General features: G+C 33.8%; 2 protein-coding genes across 7 annotated transcripts in view; one reads left to right on the top strand and one right to left on the bottom strand.

Moving 5' to 3' along the window:
- Slimp (Seryl-tRNA synthetase-like insect mitochondrial protein) overlaps positions 1-15,372 on the top strand; it is a 40,765-nt gene that overhangs the window by 392 nt on the left and 25,001 nt on the right. For all 5 annotated transcript variants that reach the window (XR_013879405.1, XR_013879406.1, XR_013879407.1 and 2 more), the window contains exons 2-4: positions 79-129; positions 1,974-2,030; positions 2,357-2,436. Coding sequence is in view for 1 of the 5 variants with exons in the window: in XM_080160056.1 (XP_080016182.1) it covers positions 79-129; positions 1,974-2,030; positions 2,357-2,436 (188 nt within the window). In the remaining 4 variants the exon portion in view is untranslated. The remainder of the gene's footprint in view (positions 1-78; positions 130-1,973; positions 2,031-2,356; positions 2,437-15,372) is intronic.
- On the bottom strand, positions 5,138-12,454 carry LOC145318651 (uncharacterized). 2 transcript variants are annotated; one of them, XM_080160061.1, is made up of 7 exons: positions 12,400-12,454; positions 10,776-10,832; positions 8,615-8,698; positions 8,013-8,067; positions 7,462-7,485; positions 6,536-6,598; positions 5,138-6,104 (listed from the first exon to the last, which is right to left on the bottom strand). In XM_080160061.1, coding segments are annotated over exons 1-7 (315 nt in total). In that variant the 5' UTR covers positions 12,402-12,454; the 3' UTR covers positions 5,138-6,074. The 2 variants fall into 2 exon arrangements, with proteins under 2 accessions (XP_080016187.1, XP_080016188.1); XM_080160062.1 differs by lacking the exon at positions 12,400-12,454 and having other exon boundaries at positions 10,776-10,850.

Below are 15,372 nucleotides of genomic sequence, written 5' to 3' on the forward strand. Positions count from 1 at the left end.
AATGCTGTGCTGTCAATTTTGAATTGCTGTGCTAATTTTTAAGTTAAATAAGTTATAAAATGTAATATTTTGTTTTAGGTAAAGCAACAAGCACACAATATAAACTCTTGTCCCCTGATTTATTTCCAGGTATAGTACCTAGGTATAGCTTTCTGGATGAAGTTAGATTTTTCAAGAAAGGTCTTTTTTGGGGTACTTTGAAGACTGCTTACTAGCAAGCTGCTTGCTACACAGACTAAGTTTGCACACCATTAGTTTTGGGATTTTAAGAAATAGTAATAAAATAAGATTCAGGGACCTTCAGGGGGGGGGATAAAGGTGTGATAACCCCCCCATCCTTTGATAAAAGCTTGAACGTCCATGCCTCTATGATGTAAAGATACTCCCCCCCCCCTCAAAGTGAACTTGGGGTGATTTTCTCCAGAACTAATGACGTTCCCATCCTTTTGCAAACAAGCATTCTTCAAAGTTATGAAAAAATACAATCTCTTATAAATCCTACTTGGTCCAATTTTCATCAGCCTTGAATTTTAATCATTAAGGGTACTATAAAGGCCGCTCAATTAAAAGAATGTAATTTGACCGAGTTTAGGCCCAAACTAAATTTACAACTAAGACGTTAGCATTGTTAAATTATCCCTACTGATGCTTTGCTAGCGTCTAGTTTCATAGCGAGCAAAAAGCGCTTTCAAACAAAGGTCGCGCAATTAAAGTGTTAGTTGTCTGTTTCATATTGTGACTATTTTAACCGAGAATCTTTTACAAAATGTACAAATATAATACTATTTGAGAAATGAATAGAATATTTCCTTCCTTGAAATAATATTTTTGTTTGGTTTTAAGTGATAATTAAGAATTGGAAAATTTGTATTTTACATCAAGAAACTTTTACATTAATTTCTTTACATTTTGTTTTCAAGGATTTTTAATTGATAACAAGGATGACAGCTTTTATGAAAGCAAAGCTTAATTTAATCCGGATTGTATTGTATATTCTGCAAAAGATTAAGGGGGGAGGCGGAAGTGACACTTTAAAACCAAAACTAAAAGTCAAAGGAACTCAACCAAATAAAGAGTTACAGCTCTAAGATTTGACCGCCGCTCCCAATAATTTTTTTTGTGTCTTTTCTCACCAAATTCAAATATAAGGAACGACAGGAAAGTGGAAGGCTGCTGATGCAATAGAGAAGTGTTGTTTTACTAGAAGTATGATGCCGTTCAATTTATTATAATTTGCACTTGACACTTAATAAGACAAAAAACAATTTCGGCGTTTTATGGCGAAAGCGACGATTATGCAGCCGTTTCTTCACAGTTCAATATTGTTCCTCTCTAAAGCAACTACCATGCCGAAACTAAGGGCTGTAACTCTTTATTTAGTTAAGTTCCTTTGACTTTTAGTTTTGGTTTCAAAAAGTGTCACTTCCGCCCCCTCCTTTTTTACACCCGGCAGCAAGAATATTTTATTCCCCCCCCCCCCTTAGTTTTTCCCCCGTGGAGGGGGATCCCATGCAGAATATACACCCCTAAATATAATTATACAAAACGTCATAAAAAAGTTTTCACCTGAGATTACTATGCAATACTGAGTGTTTAATTGTCTTATAAATCTTCCTATTTATAATAGAATCTTTAAACAAGATTTGGCTTCAAATATAAAAAAAATGCTGGGATCATAGAATGAAAACATAGTAGCGGATTTCGTCTTATTTTTACAGTAGCTTTTCTCCTATTTGTAGCCCCTGCGGGGCCAATTTCCTATCCCTATGGGGCGATCATTAACATTTACCTAAAATATCCTATATAAAGCTCCTGTGAAAATATGACGAAACCGCTACTTTGTTTTCTTTCCATGCTCTAAATGCTGAAATTTTGGACGTACACACCTTTAAATCAAAATATGTTGATTCTAGAGGAGCAATGATCGTACTAAAGTGTTAATTAAAAATTGGAAAATTTTTCTATTTCTGTAGAAATCCTTGGACAAAGAAAAGAGTTACTAAGAAAAGTATTAAATTTGAAGATGAAAGGTTGGATCATGTCGCAAATACGCAGCAACATCTCATATAATTTCAAAAAGATTTTTCTTCTGTCCACTAAGATCACACTAACCACTGAACCAATGCAGGTCCTCATTTGATAAATTGATAACATCCCCAATGATGACACAAAAGTTACCCCTTCTGTAGATTAAAAACCAACCAACCAAAATTCAGTATCAGTCCCCAAAGTTGTTAAGCTAACGAATAAGAAAGCGTTATTATAAAAATGTTGAGACTAGTGCAGTGTATATCCCAATGTCTCCTCACTCCCTGGCTGTATTGCGTAAATCCGACATGATCCGCTTCTGATGAAGGTGAAATGGATTTGGACAAATTAGAACAGGATTTACTTCACTACCAACAATTAAAGATCAAATTGGACACCTGCAGAAAAGTAAGTACTAAACTTTCAGTCAGGGAGTCAGGGATAGGGCATGGGTGTATATTCTGCACAAGATTCATTTTTTCCCCTGCTGCAATTTTTTTTCCTTCCTAGTTTTTTTCCAGCAAGGAAGGGGATGAAATGGAAAAATATTTTAAGAACTCTTTATTAGTAGCGAAGCTACTCTATAATTCACTTTGTCCGTCCGTTAGTCCGTGCGTCAGTCCGTCCGTCAGTCCGTCCGTCAGTCCGTCCGTCAGTCCGTCAGTCCGTAACGCTATGGGGGAAATGGGATTTACTCAGCTCCTATAAAAGATAGAAAGCTGAAATTTTTTGACAACATTCCCATCATTAAGGAGCACAATTAACTATAAAACATCAATAGCGGTCGGACGGCTTTTTAGCAGGTTTTAGGCTATTTTTTTATTTTCCACATTTTTCCTCATATCTTTGGTGTTTATGGTCCGATTTTAAAAATTTTTTCAGGTAGATATATCAAAATTAAATTTTCCGTCCTTTGAAGAAAACAACAATGACGGTCAGACTGCCTTTTTGCAGGTTTTTGGCTATTTTTATATTTTTTACATTTTCCCCCATATCTGTGGTGTTTATGGTCCGATTTTCAAACTTTTTTCAGTTAAAGATATCAAAATTAAATTTCCCTTCGTTTGAAGAAAACAACAATGACGGTCAGACTGCCTTTTTGGCAGGTTTTTGGCTATTTTTATATTTTTTTTACATTTTCCCCCATAGCTTTGGTGTTTATGGACCGATTTTCAAATTTTTTTCAGTAAAAGATATCAAAATTAAATTTCCGCTCATTTGAAGAAATCAACAATGACGGTCAGACTGCCTTTTTGCAGGTTTTTGGCTATTTTTATATTTTTTACATTTTCCCCCCATATCTTTGGTGTTTATTAATCGATTTTCAAAATTTTTTCAGTTAAAGATATCAAAATTAAATTTCCCGTCGTTTGAAGAAAACAACAATGACCGTCAGTCCCATCCACGAAATTTTGTGCTTCGCTACTTATGGATGTTGTCATCCTTGTTTTATTCATATTATGCCCCCTTTCACATATTTTTTAGTTTTTTTTTCATCAAAGAGGGGAGAAAATAGAAAAAAATGCTTTCAGTCCTCTTAATTCTTACAATTTTTTCCCTGGGATAGGTCAATGGTAATAGTTATTTATTGCATTGTACTGTAGACAGCTTTCCGCCGTTATTAAAATGACAAAAAATAAGTTTTATTAGCCCGAGAGGTTGAAGGCCCGGACAAACAAATCTGGTATTTATTATATGATTTTTAATTGAATATTCGTTGCAAATTGTCTGTAATACGATGCTATACATGATTATTCAGTATGGGTGAGATTAAGTTCTAATCTAGCGGATATATTATTCGGTTTCTAAGCCATAGTGGAAAAAATAAATTCAAAAATTGGCGGATTAATCCAGATCGAAATCGGATTGCCATCCCTTAACCAAATAATATTTAATGTACTTTCTGAACCGCCGACAAACAAGACTTGTAGAGGATATCCGCTAGGTACATAAACTACGTCAAAACAGTGTACTGTTGTTGCATTTTGTAATATGGAAACTTTTTATTATTGGAGGCGAAGCCTTTTTACATTTATATACGTCCGACAAGTTTGATCGTTAATTTGATTACATTAAATTCTTTTTTAATTTTTATCACCAGACAGTTTATACTTTAGTTTTTAGGAATTTTTCTTTTTTAGTAGCGAAGCTACTCTATAATTCGAAATGTCCGTCCGTCCGTCTGTCTGAGACAGAAAGGGGGAAACGTGATTTTCTCGGCTCCTATAAAAAATAGAGAGCTGAAAATTTCAGGGATTAATTATGTTAACAGTCTTCATATTTTCACCAAGTTTCATTAAGATTCGTCAGTTGGTTGGGGTGCTAGATCGATTCCTACATTTTTAAGTTTTCATGAGTTTCTCAATTCCTATTCAACATAGATGGCTGAAATTTTCAGGGATTGAATACTTTCATATTCTGCATACTTTTATTAAGTTTTATCGAGATTTGCTTCACACTTCCCCACAAAGTTTCATTAAGATTTGCTGAGGTGTTAGATCAATTCCTAGATTTTCACTTTATAAATCTGATAAGGTTTCGTGAATTTTAGTTTAATGTTTTTTTTTATGAAACTGCAATTAAGTTAATTTTTTCCGGATATCCATCCATAATTTTTGAGCTTCGCTACTTATGGATGTTGTCATCCTTGTTATTGTTTTGCTACCCTATCAAAATAATTGAGAAAAAACAAGGACGACGACAACCAAAAAAGCGAAACTCTTAAATCAGAATGAAGAACAAATGGAAAATAATTGTTGTAAAGTGGCAAAATATTATAATATGAACATTAATTTAAAAGTAAACAAAATTATGCATACATTCGTTACAAAATTGCGTAAATGCAGGATATATATTTTAATTATAGAGCTGCTTTTCTTATTATTTTGGACCTTGTTGTCCTATGAGTTATTATTTCAAAATATCAGTTGAAGGATAATTATTTAGAATAAAAAAGTTGTTGTCAAAAAGTTAAAAATCTGTATGTTTGAAATCGATTAGACAATTCTAAGTAAATGAAAAAAGCTATCCGTTACAGACAAACGTACGGACGGACCAACCCTAATTTTAGAAAAAGCTACACTTTTTTTAAAAATAAGAAGAAAACAAAATTTAAAATATTTTATTAAAGCTGCATATTAGAGTAAACAATACAAATATAAACAAAAATGTAAAAAATGTATAAATAAATTTAAATCTTAAAAAGTAACTACCTATTGGATACAAAAGTAAAATACTATGAGGTAAATAGTTGCTTCAGTCTATGTGTTCATTTTTTAGGCAAGAATTAATTACATATTTGGAATTCATTATTTTTACCCTGTTATGGTGAATGTTGGGATAGATAGGACAACTGAAAATAAATTATAATGTCCACATATTTTATATGATTATTTGTATGAACAGTCCTATCCCAGTGTATTCTGGCTGAAAAAAAGGACAATCCAAGGCTATTTTTTGGACTGTCTTTTTCTGTGAGATATTTTTTTGTGGCGTTTAAGAATGATAACATACAAACAGCAAAAAACCCTGCTTCAAAAATAGAATGAGTAGTCTCTTGGAAGCAGTGTTACTACAGCAAAGGCGTGTAAAAGGGGGTGTGTAATGTATGAAGCGTAAACACCCGTGTATGTGCACGCCAAAGATTGAAAGATAATTTCAACATAATGACTGTTAAAGAAAACAGCATAAAGAAATGACGTCATACAAGATAAATGACTAATGATAGCCCAGTATACATTTTGATTGACCATTTGTAAAATGTATACTGGCCTATCATTGGTCATTTGTATTGTTTGACGTAATCTTTTGATAGGTACTATACGCTGCTTCTTGTTGAAGAGCTAATTTTTTCAGATATGGCCAAGATCAAGTATTCTTATCCATAAGTCTTATAATGTCTTAAAAATACTTTTTTGTTGATGAAATAACAGCACCATGGGATATTATACAGTTTTTTTTATAAAGAAGAGAAAAAAATGCTGATCTTGTCATTTCTTTTGGCTGCCGACTTGCTGTCTTTTGTAGTATGTTGATCATCTGGAACCTTAGACCCCAGCCACGAAAGGGGCGCAGTCCTAAATTTATAAATTAATAGGATGTCTTAAAATAGTTACCTAACATTTTTAAGCATAATATCTTGTACGTGTTATTAGACAGAATATTTTCTTGTAATTTCTCTTAATTTCAAAATTAGTCTTTGCTTTTTTTTGGCCTTTTAGCCCCCCAAAAAAACCAAGGATAGTTATTTATCACATAATATTATAGACAGCTTGCCGCGATTATTAAAATGAAAAAGACTAAAGTCTCGGGCTAACAAAACTGGTATTTATTTTATGATTTTTATTAGTACATATTGTCTAATACGATGCTAAACATGATTTTTCAGTATAGCTGAGAACCTATTCTAATCTAACGGATATAAATCGATTTCGAAGCCATACTAGAAAATATGTAAAAAGATTATTAGCGCAGCTACTTTTCAATAAGGTATCCTATTAAATCCTGCCTGGACGTGGCTGAAGACGTCTCTCTGGATGTTGTCCAGGTGAGGACGCTCGTGTTCATAGAGCCTGATACAGTTATACAGCTCATATCTTCTTGATTATGCATTTTTTAGCTACTTTTTTTAATTACATAACTTTTTAAGCCATTTCTGTTTTAAAAAACAATGAAAATGATCTTTCCTATTGTTTAACCATCCACCCCGCCCCTCTCCAATAAAGAGACCCTAATCATCTAAATACCCTTGAGAATTTTTTTTCCAAAAATGTTAGTTTCTAAGCACAAGAAAATATTTTATGTGGGGCCATTTTAATCCCCCTTCACATCTTTCTTGACTTTTAAATGTAAAACAAAAAAAGTGTGAACTATAAGAAGAAAACAAAAGTTTTACATTTATATCAAGATTAAATCCTGAAATTTTCAAAATATTCTAACAAGGATTTTTTTGAGAAAATTAGATTTGAAAATTTCAAGTTCAATTTTCATCCCCTAGGAGTTACCGCATAATCAAGACAAAAAAGCAAAGATTATTTATTTAACAAGATTGAACAAGTTTGCTTTTATAAACTTCATTAAACCACTCCTGAAGGGAATTAATTAATGGCCATTTTTATAAGTTGCTTTGCTAAGGTCACGGAAATTCAGCCTTAATAAATCATATATAGAGAGGTTTTATGAAACAACTCATAAAAGCAAAGTTGTTCAAAAATTTAAATAAATAATCTTTGCTTTTCTCGATTATGTCGTAACTCCTAGGGGATGAAAATTAAAAAGTTTTGTTTTCTTCTTATAGGGCACACTTTTTTTGTTTTCCATTTACACTTCAAAAAAGATGTACCTTACTCAGTTATGTATTGCTTTTAAAATGTTGTATTTAAAAATGATGTACTTAAACAATGTTTTACTTAAAAAGAAGATTTTAGCTACATTCCTTTCTCTCATTGGCTCAACATACTAAAATGAAAAAAAATATTTTATTAGAAAACTAGGGACAATTACCAGCAAGCAACATGTATCAAAAATCAACTAAGTTTTGCAAATATTGTTTTAAAAATCCGCTATTTGGCAAAAAAAAACATTTTAAACTGTATAAAGAGATGATATGATACAAGAAATAGACATTATTTTTTTTTATTTAAAAATGTATATAAAAGGTGGTTTATTTATTGGTATGAGAAAAGCACTCAATAATTACTGAGTAGTTATTCATAGATCTAAAGGGATAAGACAATGACCGATAAATTTATGTACATTCCCAATGATGATACATAAAACTACCCATTCTATAGATTGCAATTAGTGGTTGAAACGTTTGGATATTCTAACCAATGAACCAACCAATCAAAATTCAATAAAAGTCCCAAAAGTTCAACAACTTTTGGGACTTTTTTGGACATTGATTAAGAAAATGATATTATATGAATTTGGAGACCACTGTAAATATATAGCCCAATGTCCCCTCCCTCCCTAGTAGGTATTACCTTGAGGTTAGTCTCAACCCAGGCATGATGATACAAGAGCTTCGTGATGTCTCGTCTAAAACATAAACAAAATTATTCTATAATTTATCAGGGCTCGGCAGCCGCGCTTCAGCCTCAAGTTTAAATCAGCTCATATACGTGGCTACTAGCCCTAAAAATTATCTTTCTGATATTAAGATCGAAAAGAAAGGGTGGCTGCTCCCCCCCCCCTCCCCCCCACCTTCTCCACTCAAGTACTCATAGAAGAGGTCCAAAGTTATTATATTAAGTAAAAAAGTTAGTTCGAATCGGTTGTACTTTTTAGGGAAGCTTTAAAATATATTTTGCATACCTCCCCTTCCCTCCCTAGAGGCGAGGGGTAAAGCAACTCGTATTTTATATAATTTTAAAGCTTTTAAGGAGAAGGAGAAGTGTTGGGCCGGATACGTTTTTTGGCTGGATACCGGATATCTGGCTGATTTCTAATGCCGAATATTTGTTATCCGGCTGGATATCTGGCCAACACCGGATATCCGGTAAATTACGAGATATCTAGCTGGATATCCAGTAATTTGATTGTTTCAATATCCGGTATCCGGCACAACCCTAAGGAATTTTCTTACTTCTCATCCAAGTCTTGGCTCCTCTCTGCTGCAATATACAGGGCGCTTTTTAGCCTTTCCATTCGCGTCATCAGCGCATTCCATCTAAATAGAAACAAGAATGACAGGTAAACACACACAAACAATATTATATGTAGAGCAAAAGCGCTTTTTAAATTGAAAAAAAATAATCTACTATTGAAATAACTTTAAAATCTGCTGTGAAATTGCATAAATGCAGGAAGCTTAAAACGTATACAGTTGGGGAGTTGGGGATTTTTATAGAAGCAGAAATATAATCTAAGATTATGGTTTTGACCCTCTAAAAAACGTAATCTATCATTCCACTTTTTCCTCTCTTGGTGATGATATCATCAACGCCGATATGATTTTTGTAATCTACCATTCTAATTTTGCCTCTCTTGGTTATGATATCATCAATGCCGATACAATTTTTCAAGAGAGGCAAAACTGGAATGGCAATTTACATGTTTAACATCGACATAATTGAAATCATACATACTATTTTTAAATTATGTTAATCGTAGGAATGAACAAAATACTATTTATAATTTTAAAAAATTTATGTGAAATGAAAATAATAACTAGAATATACCATCACTATTATGTCGCTTTAAATAAGGAAATCAATGTTTATGAATAAGCTGATATGTAAACATAAATGTATCATTCCAGTTTCGCCTCTATTGAAAGTGGAATGCTACATTTCAAAAATCGTATCGGCGTTGATGATATCATCAACAAGAGAGGGGAAAGTGGAATAGTAGATTACGTTTTTTAGAGGGTCAAAACCGTAATTATAGATTATATTTCTGCTTCTATAAAAATGGATTCAACTCCCCAACTGATATAGACGTTATTACATTACCAGTATGGCTTCGAAGCTGACAGATATCCCCTGGATTAGAACCGGTGTTAGCCCAGGCCATCGGCCCCTTGGGGCTAACAAAACTACTGGTCTAAATGTTTTCATAATTTTTCATTTTATATCCGCAGAAAGATGTCTCTAAATACGATGCGATAAATAACTTTTTTTAAACACAACTTTAGAGTTACTATGTTTTTAACGTTATTCCTATTCGTCATAGGATTCTCCTTTCTCAATTAGTATATAAATGTACAATTTACTAATTTTAAAATAGTCTTTTGATATGGCTTCGAAACCGTAGGATTAGAACTAGTTCTTATACTATACTGAAAAATCATGTTTTGCATAGTATTACAAACAATTTTAAATGAAAACATTGAATATAAAAATCATAAGATTAAAACCAGTTTTGTAATCGCGAAAAATTTTCACTATAATAACCGTTACGAACAAACTTATTAGCGGACAGACCCTTAAAGTAAAAAACTTCCCTCTGTAATTTTTTTGGTATAAGAATATGATATTATTTGAGAAAAGGGAAGGCTTAAACACGAAACAGAGATAAATTCAATCTTATTAGACGTTTACTCAATAGGAGCTTTTAGGTAAAGCAACCTTTTTACAATTTTAATATAGGTACAATAAAGATATGTTGTAGTTTCGTCTTAATAATAAGAACATTATTTGGCAAATGAAATACCTATAGATTTTGATTTTAAATTTAAAAAGATAGAATATTTTTGGTGGGGGAGGATTTTTTTTGTGAGGGTGCGACCACCCATTTTCATTTCAGTTTAAAAAAAAATTGCGGGGGGGGGGGTTGTATTTTTTTCTCAGGTTGGTTTCTCTTTAAAGGGTGGTTGTACCCTCCTCAAAAATAGTTATAAACCTTCCCTTGACATATGAGAAGCTACCCTGTTAAGGAGAATCCGATCAGTTCAGCAGTTAGCGTAACAGACAGATAGACATCCTCTTACTTTCATCGATGACTAGGGGTTACTCCCCTAGAGGTTTCTAGGGGGACTTAAGGGTTTTCGGAATTGAATCCGAAAATTCATTTTTTAAATTTAGATTTCGGGGGAGGGTGTAATTTTTTTCTAGGGGCAATTTCTCTTGGAGGGTGGTGTTACCCTCCCCAAAAAAGTTTTAAACCTTCCTGAGATATATAAGAAGCTACACTGTAAGGAGAGCCATATCGGTTCAGATGTTAGCGAGATCCTTCACTACAGACAAAAACACCTTACTACTTTACATTATAGGATAGAAAATCTTTGCAACTAAAATTGAATTTACCGATCATGAAGTTCACCATACATATAAGGGTCCATCCTGGGCAGTGAAACTACAATCCTAAATATAACAAGAATAACAATATTGGTAAGGGTCCATCCTGGGCAGTGAAACTACAATCCTAAATATAACAAGATCAGCAATATCCATAAGAAGCAGAGGATCTTGGACAAAGTAGCTTCGGACAAAGTAGCTTCGGACAAAGTAGCTTCGGACAAAGTAGCTTCAGGACAAAGTAGCTTCAGGACATTTACTTAAGAAAAGTAGCTTCCTAAGAAAAATAGTCTCCATTATGACCGCAGCGCTCGGCCCCCTGGCCTGCCTAGCCGCGGGCGCTCGGCTCCCTAGCCTATAACCTAACGTATCCTAACCTATGTTAGCCTCAGAACATTTATTTAAGAAAAATAACATCAACTGATAATACATAGGTGGTTTAGAATTTCGAGGATTTTGCAAAAAGAGGTTAATAGATTTTTACAATTTTTAATATTGTTTTTACAAGTTTTAATAATGTTTTTACAATTTTTTGGTTAGGTTAGGTTAGGTTATAGGCCGCCCGCGGCTAGGCAGGCCAGGGGGCCGAGCGCTGCGGCCATGACCTTTATTACAAGTGGAGGCTACTTTCCTTAGGAAGCTACTTTGTCCGGAAGCTACTTTGTCCTGAAGCTACTTTGTCCTGAAGCTACTTTGTCTAAAGCTACTTTGTCCGAAGCTACTTTGTCCAAGATCCGAAGCAGACCCATCATTAAAATCATGGATGCACAATGGACAAAGTAAGTTGTAGAGAAGATATTCAGTAATCATAAAAGAGAGATAACAAATGAGAAAGAAGGTTATGTTAGCAAAGATCTAAAGGGATATATAGACAATGACCGATAAGTTAATGTATAATGTATATAACCAATGATAATATACAAAATCATTCTTTCTGTAGCATAGGATTAGTAGTTGAAACGTGAGAACACTCATCTTAATAAACCAACCAATCAAAACTCACTAAAGTCCTCAAAGTTGTTAAGTCAATGAATAAGAAAACGTTATTATTAATTTTTGGGGACTAGTGTAAACAGCTTATTGTGTCATCTCTCTCACATGCTATAGATAATCATGAAAAAATATAACATATATATATGTAGTATGATCAACTGACGGATTAAATGAGGATGATCTTCACAAAAAATCACATATCTTCAATAGCGTTACGGACTGACGGACAAATTAAATTATGATTTTAAAAACAAATATAACAAAAATTTTATCAAAACCTTAAACTTCAGACAAAAAAATATATTCTATTAAATAAAGTAAACCTTTTTTGCATGTAGCGAATAATCTTGCTAACCGCTGAACCGATATGGTTCTCCTTTATAATAAAGCTTCTAGTAGGTCCGGGGAAAGTTTTTAACTATTTTTTTTGAGGGGGGGGGGGGTATCTTCACCTCCTAATAAAAGAAGACTTTTTTTTTAAACACAAACTGAAAATAGGGGTCGACTTTTCCCCCCTCCCACTGTAGAGGTTTTAGGGCGCAACCGCTAGAAATATATATAAAAGGACATGACAAATATTTCCAAAAAATGATTAGTGTTCCCTAAAAGAATTAAGAATCTAAGTAATTTTTTATCTTACATGTATGAAGAAAAAAGTTGAACTAATCAAACCCTTTTTGAAACACAAAAAAAATAACTCGATCTAAATGCACTATATGCACCAGACATATCTTGAACTTCGTTTGAGTTTATAAAAAACTTTTAATTTGTCACGTTATTTCGAAAATGTTAAAAAAAAACATCGCGTCATTTACAAAATTATTGTACAGTATATTTGATATATTCATGTATATGTTTCTAACAACAGCATCCATATGGCAAAGCTCTACAATCTAGATGTCAAAAGGTTAAAAATTAGCATGTTTAAATATACGTGCGAACTTTCTGGTAATGTTTTGTAAATCGTACCAAACTGTCCATAGGAATCATCATGCAAGGTTTTAAATTGATGGGACAATTCTAACATATTGAAATTAACAAATAGAGACGGACGGACCGAACCTAATTGTAGAAAAGCTTAACTTTTATAAAGTGCATCTGATTGTATTCTTAGTTTGAGTTTTAAAATACTTAAAATGTTATTTCTAAAATTATGTAAAGTTAATATTTTCATGTTATTTAGACGGCATGATGTTTACAACAATATAACGAGGATGATAACATCCGTAAAGCGAAGCTCCAATATCAGACGGTAGGACAATAGAATATTTTCACTTGTAGAATTAAAATTTATATATTAAACAAATATTTTATGTAAATTAGTTTCAAAACTGATTTAAAACAGGAAACTTGTAACATTTTTCAAATCAAATGTTTAGTGGGGATAAATCAAAATAAAATAGAAAATCAATCATGAAACCTTTTAGATATGTTCTTTATATATTTAAGATAATAATCTTCAAAAAAAAACTTCAGATGTATATTTTGAATATCATCCGAAATAATAAATTTTTCCCACAACGTTACAATGAATTTAAGAACGGACAAAGTGAATTATAAATTAGCTTCTTTTTTTTAAAAAACAAGGATGACAACATCCATAAAAGCGAAGCACTGAAACGGTAGGGCAAACGGACATTAACACTTGTATATTGTCAGAACCGAATAATCAGAATCTAAATGTACAAGAGTCGAAGCAAAATTGTAAGTAAAGGGGGGGGGGGGGGGGAAATGTGGTGACTCGTCACACGACATACCAGCAATTTTATTTTGGGTGCTACTCCCTTAGTTTTAGAGATAATTGGATGAAATCTTTTGGGCTGGGTCACTAATTACCCCAACTATTGGTATCTTTAAAAAAAAAACGGCGGCGGGACCGCCGCTCCCGCCGCCCGCCGCCGTTTTCCGCCGCCACCAAAAAATTTTTTTTTATTGCATTTCTCGCCGAATTAGGCAATTTGGAATCATTTGAGACCATGTTATTTTTTTCAAAAATTTTTCCTTTACAAGCAACACTGTGGGGGGACTTAGTCATTTTTTTCAAATTCTCGTTTATGAAGGTATATCTTAAATACATTATGCTACTCCCTTAGTTTTAGAGATAATTGGATGAAATCTTTTTGATTGTGTCACTAATTACCCCAACTATTGGTATCTTTCAAAAAAAAACGGCGGCGGGACCGCCGCTCCCGCCGCCCGCCGCCGTTTTCCGCCGCCACCAAAAAAATTTTTTTTATTGCATTTCTCGCCGAATTAGGCAATTTGGAATCATTTGAGACCATGTTATTTTTTTCAAAAATTTTTCCTTTACAAGCAACCCTGTGGGGGGACTTAGTCATTTTTTCAAATTCTCGTTTATGAAGGTATATCTTAAATACAGTATGCTACTCCCTTAGTTTTAGAGATAATTGGATGAAATCTTTTTGATTGTGTCACTAATTACCCCAAATTTTGGTATCTTTCAAAAAAATACAGCGGCGGGACCGCCGCTCCCGCCGGCCGCCGCCGTTTTCCGCCGCCACCAAAAAAATTTTTTTATTGCATTTCTCGCCGAATTAGGCAATTTTGAATCATATGAGACCATGTTATTTTTTCAAATTTTTTTTGGGGCGGTGGCGGAAAACGGCGGCGGCGGATGGCGGGAGCAAGGTTGCTTGTAAGGGGAAATTTTTGAAAAAAATAACTTGGTCTCATATTATTCCAAATTGCCTAATTTGGCGAGAAATGCAATAAAATTTTTTTTTTGGTGACGGCGGCGGACGGCGGGAGCAGCGGTCCCGCCGCCATTTTTTATTCAAATATTTTCTTACTGACCTACCTAAAAAGATTTTGTTTCAATATCTTTAAAAGCACAGGAGTAGCACTGAATTTAAGATATACGTTCATAAACGAGAATTTGAAAAAAGGGGTGCTAGTAAGGGAAAAAATTTTTGAAAAAATAACATGGGCTCAAATGATTCCAAATTGCCTAATTCGGCGAGAAATGCAATAAAAATTTTTTTTTGGTGGCGGCGGAAAACGGCGGCGGGCGGCGGGAGCGGCGGTCCCGCCGCTGTTTTTTTTTGAAAGATACCAATAGTTGGGGTAATTAGTGACACAATCAAAAAGATTTCATCCTATCTCTAAAACTAAAGGAATAGCATACTGTATTTAAGATATACCTTCATAAACGAGAATTTGAAAAAAATGACTAAGTCCCCCCGCAGGGTTGATTGTAAGGGGAAAAATTTTTGAAAAAAATAACATGGTCTCAAATGATTCCAAATTGCCTAATTCGGCGAGAAATGCAAAAAAAAAAAAATTTTTGGTGGCGGCGGAAAACGGCGGCGGGCGGCGGGAGCGGCGGTCCCGCCGCCGTTTTTTTTAAAGATACCAATAGTTGGGGTAATTAGTGACCCAGCCCAAAAGATTTTATCCAATTATCTCTAAAACTAAGGGAGTAGCACCCAAAATAAAATTGCTGGTATGTCGTGTGACGAGTCACCACATTTCCCCCCCCCCCCCCTTTGTTGAAAAACTGCTTGATACAGGATAATGTTTATGGACATACTTACATTTTTAAGACTTGATTATAGAGTTGCTTCGCTTACAACATTATACTTTGTTGTCCCAG

Source organism: Acartia tonsa, chromosome 5, assembly GCF_053477335.1.
Source record: "Acartia tonsa isolate MP-2025a chromosome 5, ASM5347733v1, whole genome shotgun sequence".
NCBI lineage: Eukaryota > Metazoa > Arthropoda > Copepoda > Calanoida > Acartiidae > Acartia > Acartia tonsa.